General features: G+C 45.3%; 1 protein-coding gene across 3 annotated transcripts in view; it reads right to left on the bottom strand.

The window, feature by feature from the left end:
* Window positions 1-1134: 1134 nt before the first annotated feature.
* The window catches only part of GALNT15 (polypeptide N-acetylgalactosaminyltransferase 15), a 34145-nt gene continuing 12567 nt past the window's right edge, over window positions 1135-22712 (bottom strand). For 2 of the 3 annotated variants that reach the window (XM_084903304.1, XM_084903305.1), the window contains exons 4-10: window positions 15341-15508; window positions 12631-12748; window positions 10494-10688; window positions 7876-8007; window positions 7436-7540; window positions 5563-5706; window positions 1135-2765 (exon numbers count right to left, since the gene is read on the bottom strand). In XM_084903304.1, coding sequence (XP_084759430.1) covers window positions 2619-2765; window positions 5563-5706; window positions 7436-7540; window positions 7876-8007; window positions 10494-10688; window positions 12631-12748; window positions 15341-15508 — 1009 coding nt within the window. In that variant the 3' untranslated portion in view covers window positions 1135-2618. The remainder of the gene's footprint in view (window positions 2766-5562; window positions 5707-7435; window positions 7541-7875; window positions 8008-10493; window positions 10689-12630; window positions 12749-15340; window positions 15509-22712) is intronic. The other variant, XR_014796727.1, reaches the window with a different exon arrangement.

The raw sequence follows: 22712 nt of genomic DNA, 5'->3' as shown, positions 1-22712 counted from the left end.
ATTTGGTCACTGCTCATGGGTCAGTTAGTGGACAACTAGCTTTTTTTTCATGGCCTTTCAGTAGAAAATGGAATCCCATCTAAATGACCTATGGTAATGTCCAGTTCTGGTGCAGAGATGTCCATCATCATGGACCTGCGGGACTTTGATGTCTATAGGAGTTGGAATTCTGAGTTGGCTAGTGGGATCAATGGCATTGAGACTAAAGAGGAAATAGCTCAGGGCCCCTCCAAGTATGACAACTGCTTTCATTGTTGTGGAATAGCATAAAGACTATTGGACTCAAGACTACTGGCTAAATACTTCTCTCTGTCTTCCCAATGGGACACTTAATAAGGGCAAACTCGGTGGCCATGGTGATGAATTTAATCTTAAAAACAAATAACACACCTCAATCATAAAATTCCAGGGGACACAAGAAGATCGAACTAGGGAATCAAATCTTCTAACTGCCAGGTTTCTCTACTTTTAAATTGATCATTGTAGACAAAATCAGAACTGAGCCCATAAAGAAGAAAATTTGAACAACTGGTTACACTATGGGAAGAGCTAGAGTTTCTTTTAGATCTGAATGGAGGCATCTGTTTTGTTTAAATTAAGGGTCTGTAAGTACCAGTCAGGGACTACGTTGACAGCCATTCCTGTAATAAAGTAATAAATCATGGGGATGGTTAAGGAAGCAAGAAACACCACATTCTTCCTTTGCTTAACCAATTAAGCAATAAGCCATCTGTGTCTTTCTGTTAATTACTGCCAAACACAACTTATTCAATTGAATTCAGCCTTTTCTTTAATTATATTAATTCATTCCAGCAACTTCAAATACCCACAATACCAATAATAAAGTTCCTTTAAAAAAAATAAAGGTCTTGTTTAATTTTTATTTTTCAATCATTAATACCATTTACAAGCTAATAATACCCTTTATTAGCTTGGTCTCCACTTCAAAATATTAGAGGAATTCGTTTTTAAATATAGACAAGCCTGAAAGACGGCTACGATGGCTGGAATTTCTTCTCTTGATGGGAGGATCGACTTACTGTAGATCAGTGCTACCCAACAGAACTGTTTGCGATGATAAAATGTTCTATATCTGTGCTCACTAATACAGTTGCCTCGAGCCACACGTAACTATTGAGCACTTAAATGTGACCAGTACAACTGAAGAGCTGAGTTGACTTTTTTTTTTTTTTCATTTTAATGCATTTACATATGGAGAGCCACATGTGGCTAGTAGCTACTAGCACAGGTCTAAAGTGTCTCCTGAGAAAGGAGAAATGCAGTGAGTGAATCAGACTTAAGTAGGAGAAGGAATACATAATTATGATAGACATTGTTTAGAAACCCTCACTTCCTATCTAGTTTTCCTTATTTGAAACACACTGCCCAAAGGAGACCAGCATCTGAGGGGAGGTTTCTAAGCTGAGCATGTGAAGAGGGGACTCTATCTGGAGGAGAAAGGGGTTTGAATGGTGACTCCTGAATAGCAAAACCAACCCACACATATGGTCACACTAGGAGGGGCCACAGCAAGGAGAGCCAATGGCTCTCCTCTAGTGGAGGTGTGTTCCTCTCACAGTTGTCAATGTTCAACTTGTGGGCACGCTCAGGGGTCCCAGGCAGTTCCTACAGGCCAAGAAATGGCCCTATCACCCTCCCCTCCACCACCCCCTACACATTAACACCCAACTCTTGTTCCTCTCATAAGAATTTTGGCTCAGACACTGGTATGTCCCCTCAGAGAGGTGTGCCTCTTTGCAAAGGTTGCTATTTCTGATCCAGTCAATGCAAACCCTGTAACAGCATCGGGAGAGTTTCTCAAGTGTACGCACTCTTGTTCCTGGGACTCCTCAGTCTGAGCTGACCCTTCTAAAGACCAATGGCTAAAGAGAAGTAAGTATATTGCAGGAGAATCTGGTTGTGGTTAGCCAAATTGGAAAAGGGCTAGGGCAGGGTGAATGGAGGTAGAAAGTTCTGAGAAAATTCTCATTAACATGAAAAGCTGCTTTTCAGCTGTGAGGCTGAGCTGGAGAGTTGGTCCAAAGCTCTCTTCCATCTTCTCTCCAATCCTGCTCTTCTCTCAGTAGCTTCCCTTCCTTCTTCTGAGCTAGGGCTCAACCAGAGAACATGAAATTTGTCCTAATGGGCTTAATCCAGAGTTTTTTGTATGCCAGGCCATATGCTCTCTTTACACTTTAATTTCCATAGTTGGTTACACAGACAATCCAAGGTAAGGCCATTTGAAATGAATTGATCAATTGGACTTATGCATCCTGGAAGTGCTAGCAGAGAATGTCCAGGCCTCTCTTCTTAGTCAGAGATAAAAGCAATTATTACATACCCAATGAAGAAAATGAAGAATCTTCTGTACTATGTAATGGTCATCTACCAGTGATGAAGACAATGTATATATATTTTTTCTTTTTTGAAAATGGCCAGCAGTCAATGGCATAGGTGCAAGAAGGGAAAGACTGTCTATAAGCATTCCTGGAGCCTTCTTCTCTGGTCTCACAAGGAGTACAAACACAGAGGATGTACTTCATGGATATACATGCTTTCTTAGCTCTCTTGTCACTGAACTGTGAGGACCAACCTTCTCTTTTCCTTCAGACATGCAATCATCGTTCATCCACAGCACTGACATTGTCAAATCGCCACAGCTGGCTGGCTTTTCCATCACACTGACGCAAGTACAAATCTTTATTGTTTTCCTGCACCACAGCTTCCATGCATTTCCCAGAAAGAATGTGAACAATCATTCCATTCTGAAAAGTGAGAAGGGAACAAAAGAAGAACCAGTCAGTCCCCCTCAGTCAGTCAGCAAAGAAGGAAATTTCTAAGATTTGTACTAATCATCTATAATAATAAAAGGATAATATGCTAATTAGACTGGACTTCCTTCCGGATGACCTTCCAGAGGAAGCCGAGTCGATGAGGGAAGCCTGGGTCCCGGGTGCCAGAGGGAAGCCAGTGCTGACAGCCATTGGAAGGAAGGCCTACTCTTCTACAAACTTCATGCACTGGTCCTCTAGTTAAGAGAATGTTAGGGTAATGCAAACTGGCCTGGTGAGGAACTATAGTATTTTGGTGAAAATGTAGTGTAATTCAGATAATTCTGAAATGTAGATATTATTCAGAGCTTTGGGGCCTTTATCAGGGGTCTTCAAACTACGGCCCGCGGGCCACATGCGGCCCGCAGAGGAGTCTGATCCGGCCCGCCAGGTTTTTTGGGCAGTGAGCGCAGCCGAGGTGTTACAGTAGGAATTAGTAGTTCATATAGTCCGGCCCTCCAGCTCTCTGAGGGACCGTGATCTGGCCCCCACTTTAAAAAGTTTGAGGACCCCTGAATTAAGTTATCTTTACTGTGGTTGGGAAATTATACCATATCTTAGAGGGTTCTGGTTAGTGGAATGCTCAGTATAAAAATTAGGTTCAGCCGAAACCCGTTTGGCTCAGTGGATAGAGCACCAGCCTACGGACTGAAGGGTCCTGGGTTCGATTCCGGTCAAGGGCACATACCTTGGTTACAGGCAAATCCCCAGTAGGGGGTGTGCAAGAGGCAGCTGATCAATGATTCTCATCGATGTTTCTAACTCTCTATCCCTCTCTCTTCCTCTCTATAAAAAAAATCAATAAAATATATTTTTAAAAAATTATGTTCAGGTTCAGTTTTTATGTTGTATTGGTGACATTCACTGTTATCAATGACTTTTAAATTTCTGCTTTCAAAATGATTTAATTTAATCTGTCCTTTTATTAATCCTGCAATTTAGTACTGCTGCCACCAGGTTGCAGTAGAGAGTAAGGCTCTAAGGATATACTAAAGGCCTAAGTCAGCCATATTTGAAAGACTATCTCAAATCTACCAAATTTAATACTGAATCTAGCTATGCCCTTTACAAGGAAAAATCAATGTCTTTATGAAAACTTAAATATCCTTAACCAGCAATAGTAATAATGTCCATTTACGCATTTATTTGTTATTTAGGTATTTTTTAGATATAATTCACATACCATAATATTCATTTCTTTTAAAGTATACAACTTGGTGGTTCACTGTGAAAAGAAATCTGCTATTTATTAGCATTCTTTTCCAATTCCTCCTTCTTTCCAGGCATAGAAATCACTAATATGCTTTCTGAGTTTATGGATTTACCTATTCTGGATATTTCCTATATCTGCAATCACATAATATGTGGCCTTTAGTGACTAGCTTCTTTCACTTTGCATAATATTTTCAAGGTTCATTCTCAACAGCTTATTGTGTGTTCAGCCTAAGTTTCCAGCATATGATTTTCTTCTTTAAGAATACTGATGCACAGAGTTCCGATTATTTTACCCTCTTTGTTCCCAAGAAGAAGTTGAAGGAAATAAGAGGATGTGTGTATTTGTTTCCATGTTTATATTTTTATACCCTAACTTGCTCCAAAAAGGATTTGAGGTGGAGAAAAGGCTGTGTATGAATACTTCATGTGGATACTGTCACCTTCCTATCCTAATTTTGTATGGGTACCCATCCATGCACTCTCCCTCAGTACTTATATTTTATTTATTTCCTCTTTTTTTTTTTTTTTAAGCACAACTTCTGAAAAGGATCTAGAACTTCTCTTTAATCAAAGTTTAAATATAATGATGAAATGTCCCCAGTGGAATTTGAAAAGGAAGAAAGTGATACCTACCCTGTTTCCCCGAAAATAAGACAGTGTCTTATATTAATTTTTGCTCCCAAAGATGCGCTAGGTCTTATTTTCAGGGGATGTCTTATTTTTCCATGAAGAAGAATACGGTACACATTTATTGTTAAATGAAAATAAAGGAAATTTATTACCTGTATATGGTACGGTAGTTGGGTAGTTGTCAACACAAACCAGACAAACTGTGAATCCTACAGTATCAAGAATTTACTCATTTATTCAATGACAATCATGTCATCATCTTCTGGAACATCATCATAACAATCCAATTCCTGAATTTCCTGGTGAATTTCTTGTGACTCCATTTCTTTCAGAATCAGTGGACCAAATCTCTCATGTTTAGCAATAGCATTCTGATACAGAGCCTGGGGCGGGGGGGGGGGGGTGTGTGTGTCTTATTTTCGGGGGGATGCCTTATATTTCACTCAGAAGGAAACCTGTAAGTAGGTCTTATTTTCGGAGGATGTCTTATTTTTGGGGAAACATGGTATATCAATGTCTATGTTGGCGGTGGAGGAGGGGAGAGCCTTTCCATTCTAAAAGCCCCCTAATGTCAGCTGCTATCATGCATTCCATGGTCCTTCTTGTGATCTGAGCTAATAAACTTCAGAAAGGGGCTCTCTCCACTCTCTGTCACAACGAGAGTAGAGCTATACAGAAACATGGCAAATTAGTGCATTTCAAGATTCTGATGGCCCAACATTTCTGCAAAGTTGAATGCCTCTCCCCGAGGCATTCGTGCCCAGCATTTAATTTAAATAAGCAATGAGGACACTGGTCTGAATGGTAATACTTGACCTCTTGGAAGAGCTTGGGACATAATATTGACCACTGGCACCGCCAAGCTCTTTCCGAGTGGATTACTCACATCCTGGAAGTCCCAGTGCTGCTGGTGGATGGCAGGGCCTTCCGCGGTGCAGTTCTGAAGAATCACCTGCTCTCGCCTGACATCGAGGCACAGGTGCTGTGGGCCTCCAAAGTGGATCTCCTTCCTGTTGGTGTGCTCCAGGTGCTGGGAGAGAGGGACCAGGTGTTAGCACAGCTAGCAGAAGATGTTCTCCAAAGCTGGAGATGCGGGAAGCAGAGCTCACAATCGAGCTGAGGCCTAGGGGCAATCTTCAGATATTGGGGAGGGAGGTGTGTGGAGTCATCAGTCTCATCACCTGAACCAATCTTTGCATTAGAGGTTTATTCTACCCCCTGTAAAGCAACCACAAGATGTAACCTAAAAAGGTTAAGAACCACAACCAGAGAGTAGACAAGTCACTAGCCTGACCCATCCTTCCTGGGCATGGATTTTAACCAGGTGCCACCTGGACTTCTCAGTGTGGATTTCTAAAAGCCTGACCTGTGGTGGGCTATATATACCCATGAGCAACACCCCTAGTTCAAGGCCAAGCTTCTCCCTCTGGGTAGCATGCCTGCCAATCATGCCTAGCATTTCTCTTTGGATGTCTGTTGGGCCCTTTTTGTTGTCTCAGGGCAGCCCTACTCCTCTTGGGTCCTGAGGACTCCAGCCACAACGCAGGGTGGGGCCTCGGGGAAATCTATGGGGTTGGTCTTCAGTGCTGTCTCTTGTCCCTCCCCACACATGTCATTCAAGCCTCTATTCCAGGGAGAGGCTCCTGCCAGCCCTGGCACCCCAGGAGAGCTGATGTGCTGCCTCCCTCCTCTCCCCAGGGGCATTTGTACTCTCTGCTTCCTTCTCACTGTGCAAGCCTCTTCCCTGTGGCAGGGATTTCACAAACCAAATTGCTCTGAGTATGGAAAATGTTCTGAATGAGGCCAGTGCTCAGCAAGCCAATGACTCCATCTGTTCTGTGAGTAAGTCCTCCTCTGGCAAGGGGAGCAGCTGGTCACTAGAGGCCATGAGGCTTTCTGCTCCAAATCCAGCCTGCCCTCCCCTACACACACACACACACACACACACACACACACACACACAGCTTCTGTGGTGCCTTAAATATATCAGCTCCCACAGATCCCCGTGAAACACCAGGAAGACACAGCGACACAGCACATCTCCTCTGGGCAGGATTCAGCATTACAGAGCTTGAGATCTAAGATTATGAGTCATGAGTCACGGGTCTGAGGCACCATTGCAACACTTGTCACTGTTGCTGAGCCTACCACCCGCCTCGGGTGACCCACTTTCCTCACTTCAGGTTCCAGTTGGCTAATGATCTCACCGTGCCCTGGTGGAAGTTTGCCCACGTATAGCTTTTCCTTGACCTCTGGTTATAGTTTTTAATTTTAATAGGGAGCTTTTTCATAAATTCTGGATTTCAAGTGTCTTTGAAAATGTTGGATGACCTAATAATACTGGGCCCAGTTTCAGAATCTTTAATTGAGGTGGGGCAGGTGCAGCTGTCCTTACATATGGGCATTTGCTCCTCATCACAACAGCCGCTACCCAGCTCAAGGTACATTTCTTTACCTGCCTGACTCCCTGGATGGCCACTGTCTGAGCCTCAGTTTTCTCATCTGTCAGATAAAAGCATTGGTTCAACAGCCTCTCCATTTCCCTTGAGCTCAGATTCTTGCATTCTCTGATGATGGTCAATGTCTGTGCTTGCAGCTGGGGCAGGGTGGGCAGGGCTGGGCTGGGTCATCACAGTGGGGAAGCCATCAAGGGATACAGACCACTGAAAGGAGATGCCCCAAAGAGAAGTGAGGGGCGCCTGGGAAAGACCACTAGAAGGTCTTCCCTGATCAATACCCTGAGAACTCTGACCACTCACCTGTTGCTGCCGGCTGTCACTGCAAGGAGCCAGCAGCATGGCACAGCCCAGGAGGTCCCCTTCTGCCTGGCAGTCTGCACAGAAGCCAAGCCCGGTGTTGTGGAGCTGAAAGTGAACATCCATATGGAAGTGAATCCTGCCCTCCATGCAAAACACCCTCAGTCAGATGCCGTTCCTCTCCTTCACTCTCTGAAAGCACTGATCCTAAGGGACAGGCCTCCTGAAGGAGGCAGGTGGCACCTGTCCTGGTGAGGGGCTCTGGGATGGGTTATGGGGCAATCCAGTCACCTCCCTCAGGGCAGGCATGGGAGCATCTGAGGCCTCTCTGAGCTTAGGCTGGTTGGCCAGGATCATGGAAGACCAACAGAACATCCACTTCCTGTCTTGGGAAGCAGCCCACCCCTCCTCTTCCTCTTCATCTTTCCTGGGTCACGCCTTGCCTTTCCAGAGAACCTGGGCCTGTGCTCGGATGGGTACAGCTCAGGGTAGATGTTGGCCAGAAACCAGTGGAACGTTCGACACCCCAGTCTCCTTTGCAGCTGCAGGCGTTCTGTGCAGTCTGGCTTCTCAGCCTGCAGGGAGGAGAAACAAAAGGCAGTGAGATGGAGAAAGCTTGTTGTACATCAGAACTTACATGGTGGAGGAGGGATAGATATGGCTGACGCTGAAGGATTGGGACAGACTGAGGAGACCAAGATCACAGTTCTCCAGGACTGGAGAGACAGGAGAGAGGGTCATGTGTGAGGAGAAGAGGGTTTGGACTGGATAGAGTAGGGTGGATCTTCCTTAGAGACATCTGTGGAACCAACAATATGGTAGGTGATGTCACTCACTTCCCACAAGCCCTCACAATCTACAAAGACAACGAGATCCATGCTTGATGACTTTTCTTAGGCAGCTGGCAAAATATGAAGGGGCTTTGAGCCTTAGGTTGGTGTGGAACAGCATCATGATGGGCCTCATGGAGGCAGAGCCTGACCCAAAGGAGACTGAGGTGAACTAATCTGGAATTCATAAAGTAAGTGTGGAGACAAAAAGGATTTACCTCTCTTCCCCTCTAGATGCCCAATTTCCTCCATTAACAATCATTTCTTTGGGCCACACTATCTTCCTTTTTTGAGATTCTCCTGTACAATACATTTGTCCTAGGATGGATATCAAGGTAAGTCTTTAAGATTTTAGAATACATAAGTGTTTGGGGCTATATTGATAAGATACAAAGAATCATACCCACATTTTAGTACTAAATCCTGGATGTTTTTAGGGAAGAAGTGCTAAGGAGAGATTCGAAAGACCAAAAACAAACAAAAATATATTTTGGGGTGAGGAGAAGAAAAGAGAGGGAGCTGAAATAGAAAGTCTATGTCAGAGTTCTAACTTGATGGCCTCTCACCTGGAAATTAGACTCTGATCTAATTGGCTATGTGAAGGGAGTTTGGTTTGCTTTTACCCTTTCCCTCTCTTGGTCCTCAGATATAAATGCTGGGGAGAGTAGGATCTGAGCCTGCCATATAGAAACGCTCTCTATATGCCTCTCAAAGTGTGACCCCTGAGCACCTGGTTCAAAAATGCCCAAGGAATTTGTTTAAAAAGCACATTCCTGAGCCCTGCCCCACAGCCTATGATTCAGTAGGTCAGGGCATTTAATCTGCATTCCACCATTTATCCACTTTGAGAACAACTTCTCTAAGTCAGGAATTTCTTGTTTATTCAGCATGTTTACCCACCATTAAACCAAAGAGAACTGCCACTTTTTTCCTCTCAGGAATTCCTGTTGGTTTTTTGATAGTTTCTTGGCATTCTTAGTGTCCATTTGAGTCCTCCCCAGTTCTTCTCCAGGGCTGGACTTTGCTAGTAAAGCAAACGCATTCCTTCATAAGAGTTCCATCACCTTCATCTTTCTTGGTGGTGAAACATCCTGGCAAATCTACCCAGCCTCAAATGTGAATGCCTGCTGACAGAAAACTTTCCCCTGTACACCGTGTCTTACAGAGGAGAAAACAAGAGAATGTCAACTCCTCCAGCACTGTAACCTTGGCCTTGTCTCTGAATGCATGGGATTTCTGTATCTCAAAATTCAAGGAAGGGTTTTGGTGGGGAGGCAGGAAAAGGGGTGGAAGGATAGAAATCATTAGAGCAAAATTAATTTTTAGCTATTTAGATATAAAATAAGTTCATGCTATCAAACACCTTCAGGGAGGCAGTGATATTACTGAAACCTTGATATCAAAGTAAGCAATAGGACACTTCTAGAACATGAATTAATAGAAATTAATTTTTTTAATGTCAGAAAAAAAGTTCTTCTAACTTACCAGTAGGAGGTACCATTTTTATGAAAGTCATCAAATGAATGTTGATCAGAGAATGTACCACTCTCAGCACTGTGGGCTGATGAGGGACTTGGGGGAGCTGTTTCAGGACCTTTATGGGTCCTGAAAAATCTTACCTTGGGAGCCCCCACTCCCAGCACAGGAAACATTAATATGAACCCCTGTCCCACATGAAATAGCATTTGTGTCACTCCATAAGAATTAAGCTGAGTAACAGTTGACCAGTTGAAGAGACAATGTTTGTGGACTTTAATTCAATGTTTAATTCAAAAAAATTAATTTAATTCAATGTTTAAAAAAAATTTTTTTCCTGTGGTTGTTTTGGATTTTTTTTGTGTGTGTCTATTTTTACAGCCTTGAGCACTTTGCCCAGCATGAAAAGGCCCTCTGAGACCTGTTCCATCCCTTACTCCCTGCCCAACTTCTCCTCTGGGCCCATCCCATAGAGGGATCATATCCCATAGACGCCATCCCACTGACACCAGGGGGTTCCAGGCCAAGACCAATGGTAAAGCCCAAGGAAATGCTGAGAGGGACAAAGGACTGTTCCTCCCCCCCACACACCCCCCCCACCCCCCCAGTAGAAGAGCCCTTTGAGAGGGACAACTCGGGGAAAGCACAAGCCAGAAGCTTCTATTTTCTCTCTAATCAAGAGGAAGAGACACTCCCTGGCCCGGGCTCCAGATTGCCCTGTAGTAGACACAGAAACCCCTGAGGGCGCTCCTTACCTTGCTCAGGGAGAAGGCCTCCGGGCTGTGCCTGTAGAAGGTGTCTTTGAATGAGCCCAGCCAGGTCTCAGCAATGCGAACCTTGTTCAGCAGGGTGGCCTCCTGGTCAGGTGGGGAGTTGGCCTCCTGATTCTGGTAGAGGTGCCCCACCCGAGAGCAGGGAAGGATTTCAACTGAGCCACCACACAGCCAGGCCTGCCATGAAAAGACAAAAGACACACCTCTGCACTCCACTCCAAGAATGTGGGACATAAGGGGCCTGCTAGGGGCTAGCAACATGCATGGGAAATTATGGACACAAGATGGCAAAGGTCAGTATAGTCGGCAATGTGCAGCAGAGTTTCCAGGTGGAATCCCAGGCAGGGAAGTGACAAAATAGAAAGAATGGGCGCAGTTGTTCTGGGATGGAATGGGTGGGGTGAGGGTGCCACACCCATGCAACTACTTGAATGCTTTCCCTTGAAACACACATAGACTTAACACTCATGGGTTAGCACTCTCTCCCTCTCTCTCTCTCTCTCTCTCTCTCTCTCTCTCTCTCTCTATATATATATATATATATATATATATATATATATATACACACACTAGTGGCCCAGTGCACAGATTCATGCACATTGAAAGAAAATTAATTAACACTATTGCTTGGCAGTAAACCAGATTTGGGGTGACAGTACCCCAGCAACAACATAACCCACTGCGAAGGTGGAATTGCACAACCCCCGAGAGATTGGGCTCCCTCCTCTCTGGTTCTGGGTTGTGTCACCCAAGAACCACTCCCCACAAGTCACGGCAGCTCGGCAGCTCTTGCGTTGAGCATCTGCCCCCTGGTGGTCAGTGAGTATCATAGGTTCCAGCCAGTTGGACGGTCTGGTGGTTGGACAGTCATTCAGCCTTTTATATATATATATATATATATATACAAGTAGATATACTTTTTTATTGACTTCAGAAAGAAGAGAGCGTGAGAGAGATAGAAACATCAATGATGAGAGAATCATTGATCAGCTGCCTTCTGCATACCCCCCAGCAGGATGGAGCCTGCAACTTGGGCATATGCTCTTGTCTGGAATTGAACCTGGGACCTTTTAGTCCCCCACACTCTATCCATTGAGCCAAACCAGCTAGGGCAGCACCCTATTCTCCAAAGGCTGCTTCCTCATAGAAAAGGGGGTCCCTAGTGACTGGTGAAGTCTCCTGCTGCAAAGGCAAGGGAAACTATTGTGTGGAGAACAAAGCAAGCTTTCCTTAGACTCTCCTACTTCAGGAAGTCCTCCCTACTCGCCCCTCTGTTGACTCTCACATCTACTCCCAAATGCCTACAATTCATTTGACAGGAAGCCTGCATTGCACACTTGGGTGGAAAAAGGTGAAAATGAAAACATTCCTAGCAGAGGCAGCATATGAACTGAAACACACCGAGGCTGGGGTTCCCAGACTGTGTGCCCAGGTACCCCAGGATGCCCCAGCAAACTCAAAGGGCCCCTTGGTATAGTTTAAATATTTGAAAGAAACATTGTGACATATGTTGGATGTCCCACAAACTACAAGCTCTAGATAATTCATGGTTTCAACATTCTACCGCTGTACTTTTGATGGAGTGTATCTTTAGTGGGCTGGGTTTTCAGAAGTTGCTTTGATGGAAAAAAAATATTGTGCTAACATCCACGTGGAATGAGGAATGAGGGTGGTGGTGTCCAGCCTAATGCCACGGTTAGGGAAGTGTGCAGTGTCCAGCGGGTGCTAAGTGGTTAGAACAGATACTTACTAAGTTGTTTGGACCAAACTACTCAATATACAGAATGCCTGGGATTTGCTTTGGTCTGTGAAAATCACAGAGATGCTAAGGGTGTTGTGAACAGACAATATAGGGGGATGTCTGCATTAAGGTGCAGATGACTGGTAATATGCCCTATCCGGTGGGCAAGTTTGATAGTCAAGTTCATGGGGGAGGCTAGGGGCAAAATCAAGGTAGGGCATGAAAGATGGGAAGGGGAAGACCTGGGAGGCGTGATGCACCACATTTAATAACTATAATTTCTCTTCAGCCTCATCCCTAATCAGTGGCATTTATATTGGCTGCCTCCAACCTGTGACCACTCATGGTTCCTGGGCCCGCCCTTGGAGCAGGGCATACCTTGAGAGACAGTTCGAGGTTTTCACCACCCCGCAGTGACAGGAGAGGGTCATACGCTCCAGTGTTTTGGAAGTAACGTCTGTCCACGGCCACGACCCCGCCGGGCACCACAGGGCTCCTGGAGAGAGAAGACAGGAACAGACCACATCAGGGAGGCTTGCTGGGCTCCAGGGGCTGAGAGAGTTCATGCTTTTAATGGCAAGACAGGAGCAAAGCAACCATGTCATAAATCCCAGTATTTTATGAAAAAAAAGAGTTGTGGCTATGGTTGCCTGGGCCTTTTTTAAATATATATATTTTATTGATTTTTTTTTTTTTTACAGAGAGGAAGGGAAAAGGATAGAGAGTTAGAAACGTCAATCAGCTGCCTCCTGCACACCTCCTACTGGGGATGTGCCCACAACCAAGCTATATGCCCTTGACTGGAATGGAACCTGGGACCTCTCAGTCCATAGGCCGATGCTCTATCCACTGAGCCAAACCGGTTAGGACTGCCTGGGCCTTTTATACCCATCCTCAGGTACTGCTCCTGTAGGGCCACACCTGAGGATCCCCTACCCTCTGGCTTGAGGCCCTCTATTGAGACCTCTGGGAAGAAGGCCCTGGTTAAAATAATATGCCCTAAAGCAGGTAGCACCAGGCCTGGACAAAGGGCAATAGCCAGCTCTGTCCTCCCCTTTCTCCGTTCGCCCCACCCCTCACCCATTCTGTCTGCTTCATGACCCATGACCATCCCACCCCCAATTCTAAGATAAAACCACCAGGGACTGTGGAAGCAGAGAGGTCCCGCCCACCTTGAGGGAAATGCGCGTGACATTTCAATGTGTTGAATGTTTAAATACTAGCTTAAACACAGGAAATTAGAAGCCCAGAGTAAAAGGAATTAAGAGAACAATAAAATCTCTCCGAAAAGTTTAAACAGGAAAAGGTGTAGCCTGAGGCTTTTGAATAAGTGTGTCCCTTCATTCAGGGATAATTTGTTTCCATGGGACAAATATTAATGCAGCTAAACTCTGGATCGGTCTCAAGATAGTAAATGACTCAAAGTTCAGATTTTTTTTTTAATAACCAAGAAAACAGCATTACATTAACAAAACTTAGGTTATTAAAAACATTAAGTTATATACCAGAATACTGAAAACCAGGATTGTATATGACTTGATATAGTTTCTAACCACTTTCTATTTGTAAGATCAGGGTTAATTCCTGGAGGAGGAGGGCCCAGCGCCTGTTGTTTGGGGATCAGAGAGAAGGGTACCTTGTCTGCTCTCCACGTGGCTGCCCTGGGAGCCCGGGTACCCTCACCACCCTCTGCGGCAGGAGACAGGGTCCAAGCAGCAGCATGGGGCACCAGGCAGTGGGTACAGCTCCCTGAAAGCATGGGCTGTGGCCAGGAGAGGATGATGGATTTTGGCAGACACTGCGTGGAGGCCATGACCAGGGAAGGTGCATTGTGGTGAACAGCCATGCAGGACAGCTTGAGCCGAAATGGGGCGCTTCCCCCCGACCAGTGCTGACCCCACAGAAGCCTGGAGCTCAAATCAACTCTAGGGAGGCAGGGAGAGGTGGTGGTTGCACAATATTGTGAATGCACTAAATGCTACTGAATTGTTCCCTCTTGAAAAATTAATTTTATGCTATATGAATTTTAGCTCAATGAATTCTTTCGTTAAAAGGCGGATAGGGAGACACAGCTTGCTTCACCTGGCTCCCTGGGGAGACTTGCTCTCAGAACCCAGAGCAATGAGCTCATGGAGAAAAGGGTGAAGACGTCCCCCCTGAAGTCCCCGCTGATGGCCAGCATCAACCTTCAGATGGGTGAACAGCCTTCCAGCCAGTCTAGTCTAGTCTAGTGAAGTAGAGTCCTGCTAAGGCCCCAGACCCTGGAGCAGAGACAACTGACCCTGATGCTCCCTTTCAGAATTCATGCCCCACAGAGTCCAAGAGCTTACTAAAATGGCTGTTTTACAGAACTCCGTTTGGGTTAGGTTTGTTATGTATCAGAAGATAGCTAGAACATCTACTTGGTTGTCCAAGAACCAAATGCTTGAGAAGCAACCCATAAAATCATATATACAGTATTTTGATACTTAAGGCGCCTTAGCATTCGCCTGTCTGAATTCTCCTTTTTTACGGAGAAAGGACCTGAAGCCAGGGAAATCCCAGTGTTACCTGGTGAGGCAGAGCTGGGTTAAGATCCCAGCGGAGGCTCTGCCTCGGTCTCACGCTGGGATTTATTGAAGGTGTCTGGAAGAGCTTCGCTGACTCCATCAACATGACAGTAATGACACTGGCCCTCTCTGAATGCTTTTTATATATTAAACCACTTAATCTTTTTTATATGCACTTTTTATTTTCTTTTTCAAGGTGAAAGGATTAAGAAGTATATTAACTCATTCAATCTTAACAACAACCCTATAAGGTTTATAATCATCACTGATGGATTATTACTTTTTATTTTTTTTATTTTTTTATCACTGGTGTATTATTGATGCAGGTTCCCTGTGGGAAGATGAAGATAGGTAGCTTACTTTTATCTTGAACTTGCTCAGTCAGTCTTTTATCCCCAGTTTACTAGTGAGGAAACCGAGGCACACATTAAGTGACTTGCTGAGAAACTGGTGGATCCTGGATTAGTTGACAGACAGTCTGGCTGCCAGGTCCCTCCTGAGGAAGCAAAGGAGAAGTAGGATCCGTGATGGGGCCTCACCTGATGGGGCTGATTGGGGACGGGAGGGCCTTCCTTTCACTGTCCGCCAAAGGCTCCCAGTGGAAATCCAACTTCCAGTCCAGCACTCCCCGCTGAAGGTCCTTGGAGGGGAAATACTGGAAAGTCTTCCAGTCGATCACGTCTAGGACTGGAGACACCACCCGGCTCCTGGAAAGAAATGTAGAATCAACTATGAAAGGCAAACCATTCACTTGTAGAGGGATAGAAATATCATCTATGCCCGCAGTGCCCAACATGGCGGCCACCAGCCACATGTGACTACTGGGCACCTAAAATATGGAATCGAGATGTGGCATCAGTGTGAAATACACATTGGATTTAGAAAACTTAGTATGAAAAGAAAGTTTAAAATCTCAGTAATTTTTATATTGAAATGCTAATGTTTTGGATATTTTGGATTTATTGAAATACGTTAAAATGAATTTCATGATATTTTTTAAATTTTGTAATATGACTCCTAGAAACGTTTAAATTCTATGTGACTCATGTTACTGCTCAGCAGTGTTCTAGAAAACATGTTTTTCCATAGAAAACTAGAGGCCCATTTCATTAAAGAGCACGCCTGCCCCTTTCTTTCTTTAAAAACCTCTGTGGACAGCACTGAGAATCAGGAAAATGGGGTCCTCATCTCAGCTTGCCACTAATGAGCTAATGAGCTGTGTGGCCTTGGGACAGCTGATGAGCTTCGCTGGGTCTCAGTTTCCTCATTTGTGAAACGAGGGGTTGAACTGCTTTCCGTAGAGGTTTTCTCAGCTATAGTGCTCCAGGACTACGACTTTTGACTTTTAGCTGGTCTTTGATCTCTAAGAATTAGGGGGAAACTATGAACCCTCCCTCAGAAAAATAATCAAGTGCACACCTACAAAATATTGTACACAAATTAGGAGGGTCTATGGGCCTCTGCTGTAGGGTCTGTTCTTGTTCCTCCCTGTATCACAATACTTGAAGCTTGAGGGCTCAGGATCGCCAGGCCCCAGAAGTGCCCCTGGTGTTAGTGTATGTGTATATGAACACTTGGTGCCTACCAGCAAGCCAAAGTCCTAAGTTCAGATTATTTGTTCATTTACTGATATTGTTCGTGATTGTATTTTATCATCCTGCCCGCCCCCGATTTTATTTTATTTTTATTTTTGCACAGCCTGGGATGTAACCTCAGAGAAGGTGATGTGGGAAATTGGTACAAGTCACCAACTTCACCAGTTTAAAAAAAAAAAACAACAAAAAAAAAAACAGGTGATCATTCAGATCACTTTTTTTTTTTTTTTTTCTGGTTTCTTTCAACTTCTAAAATCTATGCCATGAGATGGGTCAGCCCTTGACTCAGGTGTGGCTGGCAGGTGCCCCTCTAAGGAAAGTGAGGATCCTTGAAGGAGAGATGACTCCCATCAATTTCCATCTCTGTCCTTTCCATTTCAGAGACGGCCAGGGCTGGCGTAAGCCCTAGTGCTACGGAGAGGGCCAGGGTGGTCCTGAGATTCAATTATCTGCTTTACTCTGTGGCCTTCGTGACTGACATCATGAGGAGTCTAGGATTTCTGTTTAGAGCAAGGCTCTCAATATGCTTTTCCTGCCCTTTGCACACTGTTCCCTCTGGAAGGTGAGGGGAACTTCATCCTGCTTGATCACCACAACTCTGGGACACAATGCTCTGACCTAAGAAAACTGAGAAGCAAGGTCAAGGATGAAAGCAGGGCCCCCAGCCCCACCTCTCCAGTCTCCACTGACTGGGGATGGATCGATCTGGCCATTGGCAGAGCATTTTTGTGGAATTTCAGAATCAAGAGCCAGGGAACCGTGTGGCTAATTTCTGAAGAATCCCATCAAATCTGTGCCATCTTAGTAATCATAACGGGATAAGAAAGGAAATTGCACTTGAGCAGCCACACAGTCAGTTCATCTCAGACCTCTGAGCGGTGCCCTTTTGACAAAGTGTACATTACTTTTTATCAGAAAATGAGAACTCCAAAATTCAGCAGATGTCTGTTTTTGCTCTGTTTTGCTGGAAGCGTGGAGTCATATGTAAAGCTCACTACTACTAACTCCATTACTCCCAATCCCAATGCTAGCTTTTCCTTTTAAACCTCCTTTCCTTCTATTTTTAACCAGACACATGGTGATTAATTGTGAGCCTCTTTGAGTACATTTTGGATGGAGATGAAGAATAAAATGTCAGGGAAGGAAGTGAAAAACATTTTCTGTTTGGGTTTTTATTTCCATGGATCATAGCGTCTGCTTAACCAGGGCTAGTCTAGTGACTCAGAAAGGGTGATTGGGGAAAAAACAAAAAACAAAAACAAACAAACAAACAAAAAACCCAAACAGTCTTATATTTAGCTTTGGATTTCATACCTACAAATGTGTCTGGTGTTCTTGGATTTCATTTAAAGCAAAATAGCAAAGCCACCCTGTTTGACTTGGAAGAAGCTAGAAGTGTCTGCTTACTCCATCATTCTCTCATTTGCACATTGAGTTTTACCTCTCAGAAAAGTACAAGATGGGTCCTCTCTTAAGCCTTTGTAAGCTCCAGGAGGTCAAGTGTTTGAATTTCAAGACAAAGAGAGGTAGCTGAGCTGTCAGCCAGGGCTGGTTAATTGAAATACTGATCCTGGCCTGGCTTCCCCTCCATGTTCCATCTTCTGTGATCTGACCGTGTTTGGGTCACCCCACCCCTCATTCACAGCCCCCTGTGCACTCGGTTTTCCCTGGGCCCCCATATTCGGGTTCAGTTTTCAACATATGAATGGGGATCTGGGACACCAATAGTCCTTATCAGGTCAACTAACGAACTACCTTCCAGATAGTCAAGAGCTAACTGCAATCAACCTTAGCAACCAGCCCTATTGTTTCATCCCTTTTCATTTTTCCTGGACCTTGATGTTCTTCCAAGCCTACGATAGGTAAAGTCATTTGGGAAGTTCACTCACATCTTTTGGTGTTTGTCAGAAGCTTCTCATACTGAGAAGCAGAGGCTTTGAATTCTCTCTTCACAGAGCTCTTGCGGCTCAGGTGAGATCCCAGGACTGGTGCCAGCCCCCCAGGACTCTGTCGTGCTGGGGGTGGGAGTGGGGTGGAGTAAGGTGGGGCTTGGAGCCTAAGACCCACAGAAGGATGCTTTTCTGCTGGGCTAGGAGGCATCTTGGACCTCCTCCTCCTGCTCCTCAGCATACGCTCACACTCATGCACTCACACACTCACTCATACACACTCACATCCTCATACACACACTCACCTGGGATCCTTCAGGCTGCCTTCTGTCAGTGAACCCCTCAAAGGGCAGAGAAGTGGGAGGTGATCTGTTCCCTGCAGGGGTTGCTTCTCCCTACTGAGTAGGTTGAGCCCCCGCTGAACACTCAGTGACCTTAGGATTGGGTGTCTCTAAGATGGGGGACCAACCCAATCTTCACGTGGGAAACGGCGTGGACAGACGCTTGAGCCAGGATCACCCGTAAGATGGTGTTGCCTTCCAGCACTTGGCTAGGGAGCACCTCTTCCTCCTTGGAAATCCTCATTGTCCTCGAGCCCTGATTCTCATTCCCTGGCGCGGGTACCAGAGGGCAGTCAGCACAAAGCAGCTGGCAGCTAGAATGACAGCTCCTCTAGGTTTTCATCCTTGTTCCTTTATGTAGAAGCCAGCTCCCAAGCACCACGCCCTAAGACTGCCTGAGAAGCTGTGCTCCTGGAGAAGCAGAGGTCCGGGGCCGGGTGCAGTTGTGAAGGCCGTGCATGCCCATGCCTAAAGCACGCCTCACACACCACAGGCACCGCAGGTTTGTGTGTTTATTTCTGAATTTTCTGGCAGCTAGCCTTAACGTGTCTTGTTCTAGCAAAAGGAGTAGACTATGACACATTTTTGGAGGGATGGGAATAAAGGGTCATGAGGAAGGGACTCCTTGTACCAATTCATACCACATTGCCATATGGTTCTCGGCCTGTTCTGTGGGCAGGGGAGCCAGGGCTAGTAGCCAGGCCCTGAATTCTCTGGCCAGGGTTTTGAGAGAGCAATGGCTTTGAAATAGTTGACTTGTGGCTTGTTACACTGTTTGCTCACCATTCCCGGAACACCTTCTTAATGAAAGCTCTTAGAGACCGCTCCTTGCTTTGGGGGCAACAGACGCCTCTTGCCTTGAGCCTCAGAGGCAGCCGGGCCCTTTGCTCTCTCGAAAAGCAGCAGCTATGAGGAGCTGTGCCTGATGGCTTCTACCATTTTGCTTTGCTTGACAGGAGGTGAGGAAGTGCCTGGCAAGGCCACTGGGGGAGTGAGCAGGCCCTGAAAGGGGAAGTTCTCCCAGGCCACAGCACACAGAGCACCACTATGTGCAGTGGGAAGAGATGAGAACTCAGACCCCTTTGGGCGGCTTTTCTTTCAAACCTTACCTGTGAGGGCCTGCAAGCCTAACGCTGGGGCCAGAGAAGACCGAGTGCACAGGAAGCAGTGACTGAGGGGTGGGGCGACCCAAAGGTGTCAGATCACAGGAGACTGGACATGAGCAGGGAGCCAAGCCAGGATGGGTCAAGAACCAGATGCAGCCAAACTGGTTTGGCTCAGTGGTAGAGCGTCGGTCTGTGGACTGAAAGGTCCCGGATTTGATTCCGGTCAAGGGCATATACATTGGTTGCGGGCACATCCCCAGTAGGGGATGTGCAGGAGGCAGCTGGTTGATGTTTCTCTCTCATTGACATTTCTAGCTATCTAGCTATCTCTCTCCCTTCCTCTCTGTAAAATATCAATAAAATATATTAAAAAAAAAAAGAAAAAAAAAAAAAAGAACCAGATGCAGCACGAAACCGGTTTGGCTCAGTGGATAGAACATCAGCCTGTGGACTGAAGGGTCCCAGGTTCGATTCCAGTCAACATGCCTTGGTTGCGGACACATCCCCAGCGGCGGGTGTGCAGGAGGCAGGTGATCGATGATTCTCTCTCATCGATGTTTCTAACTCTCTATCCCTCTCTCTTCTCTCTGTAAAAAATCAATAAAGTATATTTAAAAAAAAAAAAAAAAAAGAACCAGATGCACATGGGGTGGGAGTTGGGGGGGGGGGGGAGGGTAGAGGAGAGGAAGAGCCAGGAAATTAGAATTTTATGGACTCACCACCTCTTAACTATGGAAGCCTTCTCAGGAAGCCCCATGTTATTTATAGCTGAGGAAACAGGTATTGCCAAGCTCTTTTCCCTCAGCCTAGGGTGAGAGATCTCCAGATCTGTGAAAATGGTGCCGATGTGAGAAGCAGACATCACGAGGGACTGGTTTTAATCACTGTTTTAACGCATGTCTCACAACCAGGGGTGGGCATGACTAAATGTTTCTCCCTGACCCACTTCTCCAAGTCTTTTTAAAAATTCATACACAATAAAAAGAGCAGGAGACCATTTTTATAAAGGTCTGTGTGTCTAACAGCTCCAGAGTGTGTGCATGCCCTCACACACTTGCTCGTCTCCCTGAACTCCCATTGCCCTGTGAAATGGAGCCAACTATATCTGCCCGAGGCATCTGAAGACTCCATTAGGGTTATACACAAGGCTTAATGATATTAATTACTGACTTCCTAAATGTCCAAATAAAGGAGAAGAGGGATCAGCCCGGCTGTCAAGTGTCTATTTTCTATGACTCGTTTACCCTCCCTGAACTCAGTACTTTCAATATTTTTTATTGATTTCAGAGCAGAAGGGAGAGGGAAAGAGAGATAGAAACATCAACAATGAGAATCATTGATGAGCTGCCTTCTGCACGTCCCCAACTGGGGATTGAGTTGCAACCCAGGCAGGTGCCCTTGACTGGAATCTATCCAGGGACCCTTCTGTCCACAGGCCAGCACTCCATCCACTGAGCCAAACTGGCTAGGCTGAACTCAGTACTTTCAATAGTGAAATTATGAGATAGGACCAGATGATTTTAAAGGCCCCTCTGAGAGCCATCCCTCTGTGATCCCAAGATGAGACTTAGATGGGGATGGGCGGGATCGATGTTAGGTTCCACCCTGACGATACGTTGTCATTGTGACTTTGAGAACAGAATCCAAGATGATGGCCCCGTAGGGCTGTCGGCTGACTTGTCCTAGTCCTAGTGCCAAATTTATACATGTCTCCTGTTCTATGTCAGCCAGGAGGGGCCAGTAATCTGTGTCACAGAACTGGGCACAATGGATCCTTCTTGATTTCATTGGAGCTCTGATTGTTCCTTATTAAAAAGGAATCCGGACTATTAACAATTTACTTCATGTTGCTTGAAACCTTCTCTACTTGGCGAAATGCTAACACCTTTACCTCTTCACCCAGACATTTTATTTATTTATTTATTTATTTATTTATTTATTTTATTTTATTTTTTTTTTTTAAATATATTTTATTGATTTTCTTACAGAGAGGAAGGGAGAGAGAATAGAGAGCTAGAAACATCGATGAGAGAGAAACATCGACCAGCTGCCTCTTGCACACTCCCTATCGGGGATGTGCCTGCAACCAATGTACATGCCTCTGGCCGGAATCGAACCTGGGACCTTTCAGTCCACCGACCGACGCTCTACCACTGAGCCAAACCGGCTTCGACCGCCCAGACATTTTAATTTTCATACCTGTGGTCATCTCTAACATCAAATGAGACAGTCAGCATTTATCATGGGAAGAGTGCGAGAATAAGAGTCCTGGGCTTGGTTCCGGCATCACCCCTGTCTGGCTGCACATCATAAAAAACAACTATTTATTGAGTTCCTACTGTGTGGCAGGTCTCCATGAGCTGGAGACATGCCTGAGGTGGTCCAAGATGACCACCAGGTGTTGATTGCCTGAGTGGGACATTCGACTGAGGGAAATGGTTGACAAGACATGTTGAGGAGCTGTTTTGAGCAGATTAAGCAAGCAGGGAGAGAATGACAGCAAAATGGGGAAAGAGAAGAGAAATGGTCAAAGGAAAATGTTAAATGTTAGGCTAATGGATTTGTAACGCAGCCCTTTCCAACATCATATTCCAAGGGCTGGCCTTAGTTAGAAAAGTAAAGACCCCTTTCTAGAAACCAGAAAACCAAAGAATGCTAGTTCTCGATGGAGCTTTAGCAATCACCGCATCTAATGTTTCGGTTTCAGGGGAGAGTGACCTAGCAAAGTGTAGAGACTCTTTCCCAGGTTATGGTACAGTTGTGACTAGAAAGATGACTTTTCATCAAAGGTACTGATAACCCTGGTGTGCTGTGACCCTTCCCAGGGGTGTTAGCAACTTAATAGAAACTGTTCTCCAGGCCTCAGTTTCTGTGTCTATCAAACAAGGTAGATACAACTCTACTTCCCTGTGCTTCTTAAAATCCTCAAACATATTAAAAAAACAAAACAAAACACAACCCTAAGGAATATGCTTCTCTC

Source organism: Pipistrellus hanaki, assembly GCF_964339955.1.
Source record: "Pipistrellus hanaki genome assembly, chromosome: 13".
Lineage (NCBI taxonomy): Eukaryota > Metazoa > Chordata > Mammalia > Chiroptera > Vespertilionidae > Pipistrellus > Pipistrellus hanaki.
The sequence above is the reverse complement of the archived record's forward strand: the minus strand, read 5'-3'. Positions and strand labels throughout refer to the sequence as shown.